We start from the raw sequence: 13,830 nt of genomic DNA on the forward strand, positions 1-13,830 counted from the left end.
TATGACAGCCATAGCCAACTCATTAATTAATGCCCAGGACACAATGTGGATTTTTTTAAATGTCTTCACACTAAATATCACACATCTAGCAAAGGAGGAGATCTTTCTTTAAAAAAAAAAAATAACCCTAACATTATCTTAGATTATTATGACCAGAAAGAAAGAAGCTTTAAATCTACATTAGAGAACAAGAATATATTCTGTGTAATGGTAGTCTCTTAAGTGTAAGGGAGAGCATGGGGAAGGATTGTCTTGATCCAGGTATGTCAATTTAAAACACACAAGATGGTAGCCACCTTAGATGAGTGTTAGGCAAGCAGAGGTAAGCTGCCTTCTTGTACTATTTTTGTTTAGACTGTATGAGAATGGAGACATGAACTACTCAAGATTTTTCTCCTCAGAGAGAGTGGCTCACAGGTGGGCTGTATGTACCTGCTGTTCTTACATAAACCTCTGGATCTTAGAAGGTGCCTGAATCCTTCATAAGACTCCCCAAATTGCCTTATATTTCACAAGGAATCCAACTGTTTTATTCTCTAAAGTTCACTTATAAGCTTTAGGAGACAAGTATTTCCAGAATGAAGAATGTTGCCAAATATCTCCTCACCCACAATCAGGGAAGCTGGCTTTAGTGACGGTTGATCCATACATTTTGCTAAATATCTTTCTTAAATTCTTAAAATCACCCTTGGTTAAAAAGATTTTATAAATCTTTATAGTAGGTATGATACAGTAGCTACTTAATGATGAGTGGCTATTAATATTGTTTACTGGAAAACCAATGAATTTGGATTCTGAAAAAAACAAAAACATATTGCTATATGTCTGGTAAAATAAGGATAGGAGTGCAAGGTACACAGCCAGGGCCCTCAGGGAGGTGATCATGGACAATCACCATTCCAGCCCACTTTTAACACATGAGCTCATCTATTTCACATCCCCTGTCTACTGTACATCAAACAGCTTTGCTCAAAACCCTGGATATTTTGGCATTAAGCCTTACACTGAGTAGTCTGGGCCACGGAATCAATGTAGTTTAAAAGCACTGTTGAGGGTGAAGTCTGTGCTGCTACTCAAAATAGAAATTCGATAAGAACTTTTTGGAACCAAAGCAATTTCTAAACCAACATCTGAACCTTATCAATATCTTTCTAATTCCTTGGTATCATCCATATTCTTTCCAAAATCGAATCTCTTTTTTTTTAATTATAAGAGTCGTAAAACAAAATCAACTGTAGATTCCCTTCCTTTGGTATTTACATAATCTTAAAGTTAAGTTGGGAGGGCAGATCGCAGTCTGACACCAAATAAAAAGGCCCCTTCTGCACTGAGTTAAGGAGATCACCAGGGTATCTGGGAGAAAAGGTGAACACTGGAGCCTGAAGCCTCAGCCCTCTCCAATCAAGAGTCCAAGCAAGCAGCCTTCCAAGAGGGACTCAACCTAGCAGAACACATTTCTTGTTTTCCCTATAGGACTTGGTCCAACTCTATATCTTTAAATGGAAAGCATGAGCATTTTTGCTTGAGTCATTCTTAATCTGTATTTCCCATCACTATCTTGCTCTATTATTTATTTTTCTACTCTATTAATAAACTATAGATTTGACAGATGACCTACCCCCTTCCTGATAAAATAACACAACAAATAATAGCAAGAAATATAACTTTAATTTCTCTAGTTACCTAATCTAGTCAATGTTATTTTGGGGGCAAGGGAGACTGGTTTTCATCTTTGTACAGATTCCATAAAGACTGTAGGAAATGGTAACCAGACTGAGAGTCTTTGGAGACATTTTAACTGTATTTCATAAACAAACTAAATTCCATTCTCCATGAGTATTTTTTTTAAATAGGTCCCACACCCAGCATGGGGCCCAAAGTGGGGCTTGAACTCATGACCCTGAAATAAAGACTTGCACTGAGATCAGATGCCCAAACCACTGAGCAACCCCGGTGCCCCTCTCCATGAGTATTTTGAATTAAAGTTTCCTTAGTATTATCCTACACTTTGAGGAAGGTTAAACTACCCAATTCAACATGGCACACACAGAGTTCATGCCAGTTTGTGATGTGGTGTGGTATATGGGTGCATGGAGCAAGGGTAAGAGCAGGTTTCTAAGCAGACAAAGGGCCTTCACCCTTGCATAAAATATATCCTCAAGGTTCCTCTTATTAAAAGAGCCAACACCAGACATGATCTTGAGGAAATGGTTGTGTACACAGGAATCTTTATAGATTCAAGGATTTTTAATATAGGATTTCAATCCTTCATCAGGACTTAACCAACCTACAAAGCTAGCATTATAAGAAATCAACATGTAGACACAACCAACAAAGTTATTATCCTCTGTTTATCCCCTGCAGATTGGTCCCTCACTTGAAGGCCCATCTCTAGCCATCCCAGGTGGAGCATAGCATTAACAAGGCTGGTTATTTGTGAGGTCTGCAATCTTAACTACCATGAATGGGAGAGTCTCAGAAAAGAATGAGGGCATCCTTTTTTGAGAACCAAGCCTGTGGCTACATGACATTTCTCTCTAGTTCATAAGATCGGGTCTCTAGATCACTTCCTTTCAAAACCATGAAAGACAATGAAGTTTCACTGTCAAAGACACATAGGCTATTTGAACCTGGGGAGTCATGGCAGATGAGGAGGTGATTTGGCCCAAGTGAAGCATGGATGGGAAGGGAGAAATGAGATCACAAGATGAGCAGGACTGTGGCAGGGGAGGCAGGCGGAGGGTGGGAGGGGGGGCGGTGCTCACCACTGCCCCCTCCACTGGCTCCTCAGCCTGGGTGTCCAGTCCAGAGTCCAGCCCAACAGCAGGTACAGCAGCGACAGGGGGCTCCTCTGCTTTCGGCTCTGTGGGCGGAGCCTGCTCAGATTCAGCCTTTGATTGTTTGTTTTGAGCATTAGAGGAAAAAGATTCAACATGTGAATGGATAACATCACAGAATACCGGACAATTAAGACTTTCTTCGTCATCCAGTAGGCAACTAGCTTCATTAAATCTGTGTAGGAAGAAAGCCCCACATTTGGCCTCATAAGCCCTTAACTGAAAATTAACTCTTGTTAAGCTTGTCTTTAGCATCACTGAGCATCATAATTCTCCCTGAAGTTAGACAAAGACTTACCATTTTGACTACTCATTGTACTTACTTGTAACTTTATGACATCTGTAAGAGATCCTCAAATGGTACCCTCTACTATTTAACAGAGAGAGAGAGAGAGAGGAAATCCTAGGAGCGCCCCACCTTTGCTGGTTGAATGGAGGGAGGAAGAGCTCAGAGGTGCATGGTTCTGGGACCTCCCAGTTCTGCTTACATGCACTGTACCCAAAATGGAGGGGCCACCCCAATATTCATATCAAAATGCATCAGTCTGCATGGATAGGTCATTATGAAGTCATTGTGCCATTGCCCTGGCTGGGAGGAGCAGGCCCAGCTACCTGGCCAGTAGACACCCCAATCACAGATACTTTGCTGCCTCATATAGTTTCTTGTTTCGCTTCTCCCCCCATCCCCAACAGATCCTTAGCAATCCATTTCCTTTCATATAATAAGCTAGTTCTGTAAAGAACCACAGGGTGGTATTCTCTGGTACCAATTAGACTATTCTAATTGTGTGGACAAGAGTAGGGTCTTTGCATCCCACTGTGACCTTTTCTCATAGACATCCTCCAATTATATGCTGAATCGAGCCTCTGGACTCTTAGCTCCAGACTTTGTTAGTTTTAAAATGATCAATATTAAGCAACAACAGGCCACAGGCCATCAAAAATACCACAGCCACTGCCTGTCACCACAGCTACTGAAAATGTTCCCTCTTTTTCAATTTGGACTAATGTAAGCATATGTATTTAGCAGTATCACTTCACTAGATGGGTGGCCATTAGAAGGCACAGTAAGGTTCTTTTTCATCAGGACACTGAAACTGTAAGAAAGCTGAAAAGTGCTTTCCTGGAGTAGTAAGAAGTCTCCAATAGATCCTGTGATTGGAGAAATTGGCTAACTTTTGTCAGACTTTCACCAGAAGCAGTGAAAAATCTCCCCTAGCTCTCTCACACACATCTGCCCACAAAGGTGGGTGCACATGACAAGTTCCATATAGAAGGGATGGGAACGCTTTGCTAAGATTATAGGAAATGAGTAACGAATGGCTTAGTGTTGGATAAACACACAAAATTTTTCTCTTGTGCCCCCCACCAAACCCTCCATTGTGACTCCTGCCTTGATCACACACCACCCTTCCCTTTAATGGGCATAATAAAAAAGAAAGGACACGCTGGTAGATAAGTGTGCAGAGATTTGATATTTTTATGGGCTTTTATAACCTTTACGGGGTGATCTGACACAATTTTTAAGAAAGGATGAGATAAAATTCGCTCTAATATACTTTTAGGAGTTTTTTATGGGAAAAGATTTCACTTTTATTGTTCAAAAAGAATTATCTTTGCAACAGAACACGGTTTCAGAGCAGCGAAGAGATACCGTGTAAGCGCTCAGGATATAACCTTAACAATTTGGAAATCAAGGTGATTTGCTATGAGAAGATGGTATCAAATGACCGACACAACAAGGAAAGCAAGGGTAATTTGACAAAGCACCAAGAAATCCATATGCAGAGAGCTGTCCCCCTGTGAGCTGAGTGTATAAGAAGAAAGCATGAAGCCAGATAAGGAGCCAAGAGAAGTGTCAAAATAGGAGTCAAATACATATATCGTGGTACATTAAATAAATACAAAGATAACTTAAAATGAAAAAAAAATCTGTGTCAGAGCTTGGGCTTCTTGGAAGTCCAGAAAAAACTTTGAAGTTTTATATAAGACCAGAATAAGTAAGTGGTTTTGGATATGAGCTGAATTGTGTTTGCTTGCTAAAATCAGACAAAACAACAGAAGCATAGTATGAAGAGAAGGTAGGATTGGTTATGTCCCTACAAGTCACAACATTTCCCCTGTCTTATAATATCACACTAGATACTACAATACAGCTCTGCAATTTAACAACTTAAATTCTAGGGAGGCAAGCATAACTCACTCAACGATGAGTAGGGGTGAAACATGATAGCATGATTATACATAAAAATCAACTATTCCAACTTAAAAACAGAAGTCACCCTTCTATTCCTTCTAAGATAATGTAAAACTGTAACTTTTTTGTCAAGACAGAAGAAAAGCCAAGGTAAATCGTGAATCACATCTTGTGGGATAATCTAAAGTAGTCCTGTCAGAACTATGCCCTGCTTCTACCACTTTTTTTCTACAAGATGCCTCCTGTAACATACCTTGCAAATGGATTGATACCATGCCATACCCATTTAGGAGCTCTGGTGATCATTTCCTATTGTTTTCTTGGGCTAGGAAGTCATCATTACACATTCAAAGGAGAAGGATATTCTAAATTTTTTGGTGGGGGCAGGATATCACAATGGTTTAACTCTGATATACAGAAATGGAATTCTTCCTTTAGAACAAAATGAGATGTGCAGCCTTCCTGCACATTTTCCAGTATCGTCTGTCATAAGATGGAAAGCAGGTCATTACAGATGAAGGATATGGGTTGGGAGTGGGGTTAAGAGTCTGGTCACATTCCAGTATAGCACTTGCCTTCAAGTCCTGCTTCTCCAAACTTGGGAGAGCTGATTTAGTGAGAACTGCAAAGGGCCGTAGAGGTAACTGAGACCTGAGCAAGGTTTGCAGAGTTTAAACTTGTACTCAAGGGATGTGCTATGGGGCCGTAAGATGCAGACTGGAGAGATGTACAGCTGACCTGCTAACTTAAACCTTCACTTTGCTCAGACCAGTCAATGAACGAAATGTTGGGAAACTGTCCTGCTCCTGGGAAGAGCCTACAGAATCACCACTCAGTGGGAGATGTGCATTTACTATGATTTCCTAGTTCCCCACATGGCTTAGCCAATGTTAGCAGCATCTGCAAGACTGGGCATGACAAGGTTAAGTTCCTCAAAGGAAAGAAGGTATAAAATGTCTACTTCAGAGCACACATACCCAAAGAAGAGAAGAGCAGGCAACAGAAGCTCCTACGACAAGCTGTGAGCAGTAGGAAGATGTTTTAAGAAACTTAAAAACCACTGGATTCTATGCCTGGACCTTTGCCTCCATGTAATAGGTCTGAGTTTAATTATGATCCACTGTCTTTCCTTTTATAGCAATATTCCTCCATTTTTCTCTTGACCCACTCACAACTGATAATTAAAAATGTCATGCTCCAGTGTTGGCATAACCCTGACTCCATCACCCAGGCTGAAAATTACCAATGAACATGACACATAATTCTCTCTGGCTCCCTTATCAACACCAACATAATTTGCATTTTAAATATTTAAATCTTGATTCGCAGGCGACACAGACTCCTCTCTCATCTGGTTACCCAAAATGCAAAAGTCTGAAAATCGGTGGACGAGGTATTACCAATGGGCTAGCCTTTGAGAAATATTAAAGTAACCTTTAAAGACAAACATCCCAGAACAGAACTCCTTACTTAGAAGTGAAATCATCTAAATAGAAACATGTATTCTACTTAAATCCAATTCTTAGCTTCCAATGTGAAAGCCAGGAGTTGGGATAATTATATCCCGTTCCCACGGGAAAGCCAGTGAGCTACAAATAACCCTCGTGAACGCCGCAAACTGTATGGCACACCACCACCAAGTTCACAAGGGACATTATTTAAGGCCTCTTTTTTCAACATCCCTAGTAAGGTGCTAGGGAAAAGCTTTCCCATGAAAGCTGCAACAACAATCTTGTTGGAATCTCCTCTAACACCTAGAGTAATTCTGTTTGCTCCTACTCACTCCCTAGCCAAGCTTTGCCCTCATGTCCTTTGGCAGCAACAGAGGAATCACATCTCTGGTATGCAAGACTCCTTTCTAAGACTCACACGGGGGAGGGAGGAGATGAGAAAAGAGATAGTTTCAGGCTCAAGGAGAAGCAAGGATCTATCCTGAAGCATGAATTCTTGAGGCAGTTTTACTTCTAAACCTGTGGAGTAAGTTATACTCAAGTGGAAACATCCATGTCATTGATGGATTTACAAGGCTCCACCGAAGCCTGGAAGTAGGAGGCTTTTGTTTTGTTTTGTCTTGTCTTTGCTGGGATCACTGTGCCTTTATAAATAGAAGCAACTAAAATCAAAGTCACAGTGAGATTTTTCAGCAGCTTTCCTTCCTATTTTCTAAAAAAGGAAGGGCTGCAGAAACTACATTCTGGATATTCAAGCTCTAGATAACCTAGAATGATCGACCCTAGAACCTTCAAGAGCAACTAACAACATTCCCAAAAACACACACTGAAGTCAGCTTACCAAGTCACAGATCATGCTCTGGTCTGTCTGCATTGTGAATAATGAAGTGTCCTGGGGCTGAAATTGGGGAGGAAACAAAAGAAAACTTATCAAAGTTCCAGCTAATTTGCTGAAAGAAAAAAAGAAAGAAAGACAAAGATATCATTTAAATTAGCTTCCATCAGTTGTATCAATAAATACATTATAAAGTTTTTTAAAGTCTTTTATTTTAAATCAGAAAAGCAGATAATACAAAAGTAATTTTAACAGTAGATGTCTTAAACATAAATGTGAGCTATGAAACCACGCATTAGTACAGTTAAGAGTCATTAAAACAAAGAGCTCACACTCTTTTTTTTTTTTTTTAAACCTCATGCTCATTTTTGTTCTATAGCTTTTCTTCTGGACATCTACACTGAATTAGAATTCAGTGGCTTTCAGCTACAAATTCACATTTTTTAAATGTTGAAAATTCAGTCTTACTCTATCACCTACCTGTGACTTCTATGGGTTAATAATAAGCCATATCTTAAAAATTGTATACCATGTATTCATTGACTTAAATAAAACCAAGCTGGAATAAATCTAAGGGAACAGTGATCTCTAACACAATATTCATCTCTCATTACGCTGGTAGCCAGGCTTACACCTACCAGACAGAAGACCAGAAGAGCCATTCCTGGTTAATCTGACCAGTTGTAGACAGAAAAAAAAAAAAAAAAAAAGTACCTACAGAATTTGATATCAGAGCTCCCCAAAAGAAAAGATGAGACAGTGACAGTTGATTAAAGATGCTGTATTGAGGAATTACTTGAATCCAAACTAAACAATAAAGGGAATTTCATAAAGCAAATAAAAAAAAGGCATCAATCTATAAGCATAAAAGAATACAAAAGGTAAGAGCAACACAATTTTGAAATTGAAGAATAGATGAATGAAGACGTTACTTGGCAGATCCCAAAAAAATCTGTATCCTAAGGTGATGTGAGAAATGCCAACAGCAAGTCAAGTTTATTACTCAGAACTCCCAAAGGATCAAAAATTAGAAACACGAGGACCAAGAAAAATGGAAGCTGGGTGGTACTAAAGATGGAGAACTGGCTGTGAGTCTGTTAAAAAGTAACTAGACCTCAAGCATGCATCCAAAAACCAAGCAATATCCTTTGACCCCACCACTAGCCTTGGCATTATTTCTGTGGAGGTTGAAACAAAGGGCCTCTGGACTGGGGAACACAGAGGCATATTAGAAAAGTAGCAGCCTTAAGTGAGCACTTAAGTACTGAGAGCGCACATCCCCTCCCTCCAGCTCCCAACTTCTTCCCCAACCACTTCCTGTTATACCCATAGACAGGAGACCAGAAGAGCTAGAGATTTCACCAGCCCAAGAAAAATGCCTCCAGAATTTCATCAGGGGCTCCTCAACAGGAAAACTCAACCAGAAAATTCCAGAACAGTATGTTTAGTCAATGAGCTCTACCTACCTGTACAAGTCTCCTGTCAGCTTTTTATTATCCCCCTCTCAAATATGAGTAGACAGACAAGACCACCAGATGTTTAGGAAAAGTCTCAAGTATTAAAGGGAAAAACTGAATAGTTAAAAAAAGGAAGTGGAAGAAACAGACTAAGTGTAAAATGACCTTCAAAAATGGACACGATCATTAGTATTTCCAGAGATATGATGTAAGAAGAGGATGCTATTAAAAAACTAATATTCAGTAAGGAAAAAGAGCTCTTGGAAATTTAAAAAAGAATGGTAGTGACAAATCTATTGAAAGAGCTGGAAAGTAAAGAAAGATAACCAAAAAAGGAAAAACAATGATTAGAAGACTAAACTAGGAAGCCAATATAGGAAATGGAGAATGTGACAGAATGACAGAACAAAAAAATGGAAGAGAAATTATCAGTAACATTAAAAAAAAAATCCCCAACTAAAGGACACAGATTTTTAGAATAAAAGAGCCTTAATACAATGTATGGAAGTGGACTCAGACCACAGTATATCACTGTAAAATTTCAGAAACACAGGTTAAAAAAGAGATTCTACAAACTTCCAGAATAAAGAGAGAGTAGTATGGCAGGCAGCAGGGAGAGAGAGAGAGAGAAAGAGAGAGAGAGAGAGATAGAGAAGAATTTTCTCAAAAATACCAAGAATCAAAACAATATAGTGATTCATCACTTCCATACATCACCTGGTGTTCATCACAAGTGTGCTCCTTAATCCTCATCACCTATTTCCCCCATCCCCTACACCATATCCCCTCTGATAACCATCAATTTGTTCTCCATAGTTAAGAATCTGTCTCTTGATTTGTCTTTCTCTCTTTTCATTCTTTTTGCTCATTTATTTCTTAAATTCCACATATGAGTGAAATCATAAGGTATTTGTCTTTCTGTGACTTATTTCATTTAGCATTACACTTTTTCTAAGTTTTTATTTTAATTCCAATATAGTAAACATAGACTAATAACTATCATTCCCCAGTAATTTTTAATACTTCAGTCTCTATACAAATACAAATTGCCTGAAAATTGAAATTAAAATTTTGATATAAGATACAGGATTTCTTTTTTTTTGTTTTTTTATTTATGATAGTCACAGAGAGAGAGAGAGGCAGAGACACAGACAGAGGGAGATGCAGGCTCCATGCACCAGGAGCCCGACATGGGATTCGATCCCAGGTCTCCAGGGTCACGCCCTGGGCCAAAGGCAGGCGCCAAACCGCTGCGCCACCCAGGGATCCCAAGATACAGGATTTCTAGTATTAGATCAAAGTGATGTTGAAGAACCACTATACTATTACACAAAGCCATTGACAATTAATGGTTATGTCCAATTAAAGACCAGTTAATAAATGAAAAGAGAGTCAACAAAGGATAATTACATAACAAGTACTTGGAATTCAAATACTATTTATTTTATTTCTTTTTTTAAGATTTATTTATTTGAAAGAGAGAGAGAGCATGGGAGCATGGTGGGTTGGGGGAAGGGGGTGGCAGAGGGAGAAGGAGAGAGAAACTCTAAGCAGACTCTGCACTGAGCACGGAGCCAGACTTGGGGCTTGATCTCATGACCCAAAGATCACGAATGTGAGCCAAAACCAAGAATCAGAGGGTTAACCGACTATGTCACCCAGGCACCCTGAGAATACTATTTAAATAATTATGTTCAAGATTAAGAAAAGCCCTTGGAAAAACTGATGAAACCCTCAATTATCAACTCAAAATCTATTTTTGGGAAAAAAAAGACTATGATCCTGCTATAAAAGCCAAACATGATGCAAAGTTATTACTTGTAGATTATTTCTGTTGGAAAATTGTTTATTCTAAAAATTGGCATGGAGTTTTCATGATCTTAAATTTATGAAATCTAAGATAAGATTAATTTTTAAAAAGAATCAAAAGCAGTTTCTCAGTTGTGACATTAGGAGGTAGAAATTGATGGATTAATGGCTTTGAAATTCTAGAGGAAAATTATATTCTAATATAATATCCAATCTAGAAGACCATTATGTAAATAGATAAAGACATTTCAGGTGTACACGGTCACAAATATAACCAAAGAAATTTCAGGTGTACACGGCCACAAATATATACCTCTCATGCATACTTTTCTTAGGAAGCTACTGGAGGGTGTGCTTTAATATGCAGATGAAGGTGTATTCTAACATGTGGCATTAAACCACAAATGAGGAAGATTTGTGCCTAGAAAAGAATGGACTGACATAAGGGAGAAGTGAAGGCAATGCCTAGGACAGACCTACCAGGAGAGCCTGCGGGAACAGCTGTGGCAGCAGGCCTCGCCAGAGAGAACCCAGTTCAGGTGGAGCAGTCCAGAAGGAGAAACAAGCAAATTCTTCAATAAGATGAAAGTGACCGAATGCTTAATATTTTCCAACAAAACGAGGGGAGATTTATGTAACAGAATATGGGATTGAATTAGCAGTAAATCCCCAAAACACTAAACAAATGAACCAACAAACAAACAAATAAGACCCTGCAAACATTTTCTTAAAGAAAAACAGAAAATTGGCATAAAACTAAATGTAAACTTCATGGTGGGGGTGCTGATAGTATTGATATCATTATACAATAATATAGACTGGCTGGATGGCTATAGCGTCACTACAGCAGAAGAAGGGCAGGAAGGAGAGGGAGGGTGAGTGAGCGAGAGGGGGCATCTGAAGGCACTTTAGATCTGCACCTTCCAGAGAGAAGAGTCCATAGATAATGCTTTAAAGACCAAGAAGTAGCATTATAAGCAAGTTATGCACACACATGTGGCTGAAAAAAAGAAAATCTGGTGAAAGGAGTAAAAGTATTTACCTCCAAGAAACAGGAAATGAAGGGAGTATATGATAGTCTGAACTTCTATAAAATGCTCTCATACAATTTTGTTTACTCTTTACATGATGCCTTTATAACTGATAGACATCCACATTTAAAAAATGAGAAATGAGTAACAATTCTTATGATGTGACCTTCAAAAGAGATTCATGCAGACTGAAGAGACACATTAATTATCATCTCCCCCCGTGTGTCTACTTGTCTCTGGATGTGGGTGTGGGCGGATGTTATCACTTTATAGGTAACATGGGGGAAAGTAGTCAAACTCTTAAGTACAGAAATTTTCAATGTTAAAATTAGAAACTGTTCATCTCTAATGTTCTGAGGCCAAGCACTCCTCACAGACAAGCCTCTGTTTGAAATCTCCCTTCCAGGTTTTCAGAACTTACTCCATGAGCTTAAGAGCTGTGTGGACTGCCCTTTACATGGGTTACAACTATCCATCTGTTGGGGCATACAGAGTGAGGGGACAGTCCATCTTGTGGCTCCTCTTCTACAGACACCCAAGGGAAATTCTGCCTTATTGATCAGAGCCAATCTATGATTTCTGATCCTCAAATAGCTCCTTCCTAAAGAACGACTGAAAAAAGGTAAGGTTGAATATGAATCTGCACAAAGGAGGTACCTAAAAACCATTTTTATTTTCTAAAGACTCATCTCATTGGTTCAAAATAATCCTATCTCCTCTTTTCCAACCTCTGAATCTAGTAGATCTCTCAGATCAGGACAACTTCTCATTTCTATTAGAAGAATCAGCATAATTCCATGGCAGGGCTAACAAAATTAATAGCTAGTACAGCCAAGAAGCACTTAGTGGGTGCCGGGCGACTGTGCTAACTTTGCTCCACATACGTATCTCACTGAATTTTTTTTTAAGATTTTGTTATTTATTCATGAGAGGCACAGAGAGAGAGGCAGAGACGTAGGCAGAGGGAGAAGCAGGCTCCCTCCAGAGAGCCTGATGTGGGACTCAATCCCAGGACTCTGGGATCAAGACCTGAGCCGAAGGTAGATGTTCAACCGCTGAGCCACCCAGGCGTCCCTCATTGACTCCACAACAACCCTACAATGTTGCCACTATTACTGCTTCCGTTATTGAACTTGAAAGTCGTAGGGTCAAGTTTTGCTTGACCATTATACTACACCAGTGATACCAAAGTCCATATTTTAACAATTTGCATCATTCTCAGCAGATGGATAGTGCCAGCAAATTGATCTCTTACCTGGGTGAATCCATTAAATGTACCACCAGAAGCCTAAACAGAAAGGGAAATGAAAGTATGTTACGTTTTACCATTTTTGTGGGATCAGTAAATATCCATCAGACAAGTTGGAAAGTGAAGACCACCACACATTTTAAAATAATACAAAAGGTTGCTGTGCATGAAAGTGTTTAGGAAATGCAAAAGGCCATACTGTATTATTTTAAATAGGCTGACAAAAAAAAAGATTATTTTTGCAATTATTGCTGGCATGTGGCTCAGTGCTAACCAAAGCCCACTTTCTTGATAATGAGATGATTCCAGAGAAAAGCCATGAGGCGTTAAATACCTCCTTTTATAGGCTGCTGATACAACCTAGAAGTATTTTCACTATTTCTTTAATACATGATTTGGATAAACAGCTATTAGGAGTCTATGGTTTCAGGGGGCCTGGGTAAAAGCATTTCATGTGCTCTTAATGCTGTAGAATCACTTTGAGATGAGTAAATTAGTCTGTTCTACGTATTTTTAGTGCTTGAATAGTAAATATAAAGTAGAATAAACACAACTAGTGGGATGGTAAAATAGACTCATTAGTTCCAACACAAACATCCTGCTTTCTGTATTTTCTTTTTCTTTGTCAACCTATTTGTATTTGGTTTGCACAGATTTCAAGGAGATGACGCAGGCCTCAGAGAAGATAGTGATGGATGGATAATGAAGTAGGTGGAAACATGAGGAAAAACAGAACCTACAGAAGTCTTTGTCTAGTCTATACTACGTAATGGGGTAAGTACCTCTTCTTTATCAGGCTCTATTTCTTGGTACAACAATCCATATCTCTGGTTAGCAATTTCATCTTCAGATAAATCTGAGTTGCTGATGTCATTGTCTTGGGGACTAGCAGAACTCTCGGTGCTAGCATTGTGGGATGCTCCCAGAACCAATGGTCTAGCTACCTCTCGGCTTTGTTCCCAGC

The 13,830-nt window shown here is 39.2% G+C and overlaps 1 protein-coding gene across 4 annotated transcripts in view; it reads right to left on the reverse strand.

Annotated features, from left to right (window-relative positions):
• The window catches only part of AMPH (amphiphysin), a 210,789-nt gene that overhangs the window by 21,575 nt on the left and 175,384 nt on the right, over positions 1-13,830 (reverse strand). Inside the window, exons 15-17 of one of the 4 annotated variants that reach the window (XM_072791620.1) lie at positions 12,873-12,905; positions 7,327-7,383; positions 2,766-2,891 (exon numbers count right to left, since the gene is read on the reverse strand). In XM_072791620.1, coding sequence (XP_072647721.1) covers positions 2,766-2,891; positions 7,327-7,383; positions 12,873-12,905 — 216 coding nt within the window. The remainder of the gene's footprint in view (positions 1-2,765; positions 2,892-7,326; positions 7,384-12,872; positions 12,906-13,830) is intronic. The other 3 variants (XM_072791618.1, XM_072791617.1, XM_072791619.1) reach the window with 3 other exon arrangements.

The sequence above is a fragment of the Canis lupus genome, chromosome 21, assembly GCF_048164855.1.
Source record: "Canis lupus baileyi chromosome 21, mCanLup2.hap1, whole genome shotgun sequence".
In the NCBI taxonomy this organism is placed as follows: domain Eukaryota; kingdom Metazoa; phylum Chordata; class Mammalia; order Carnivora; family Canidae; genus Canis; species Canis lupus.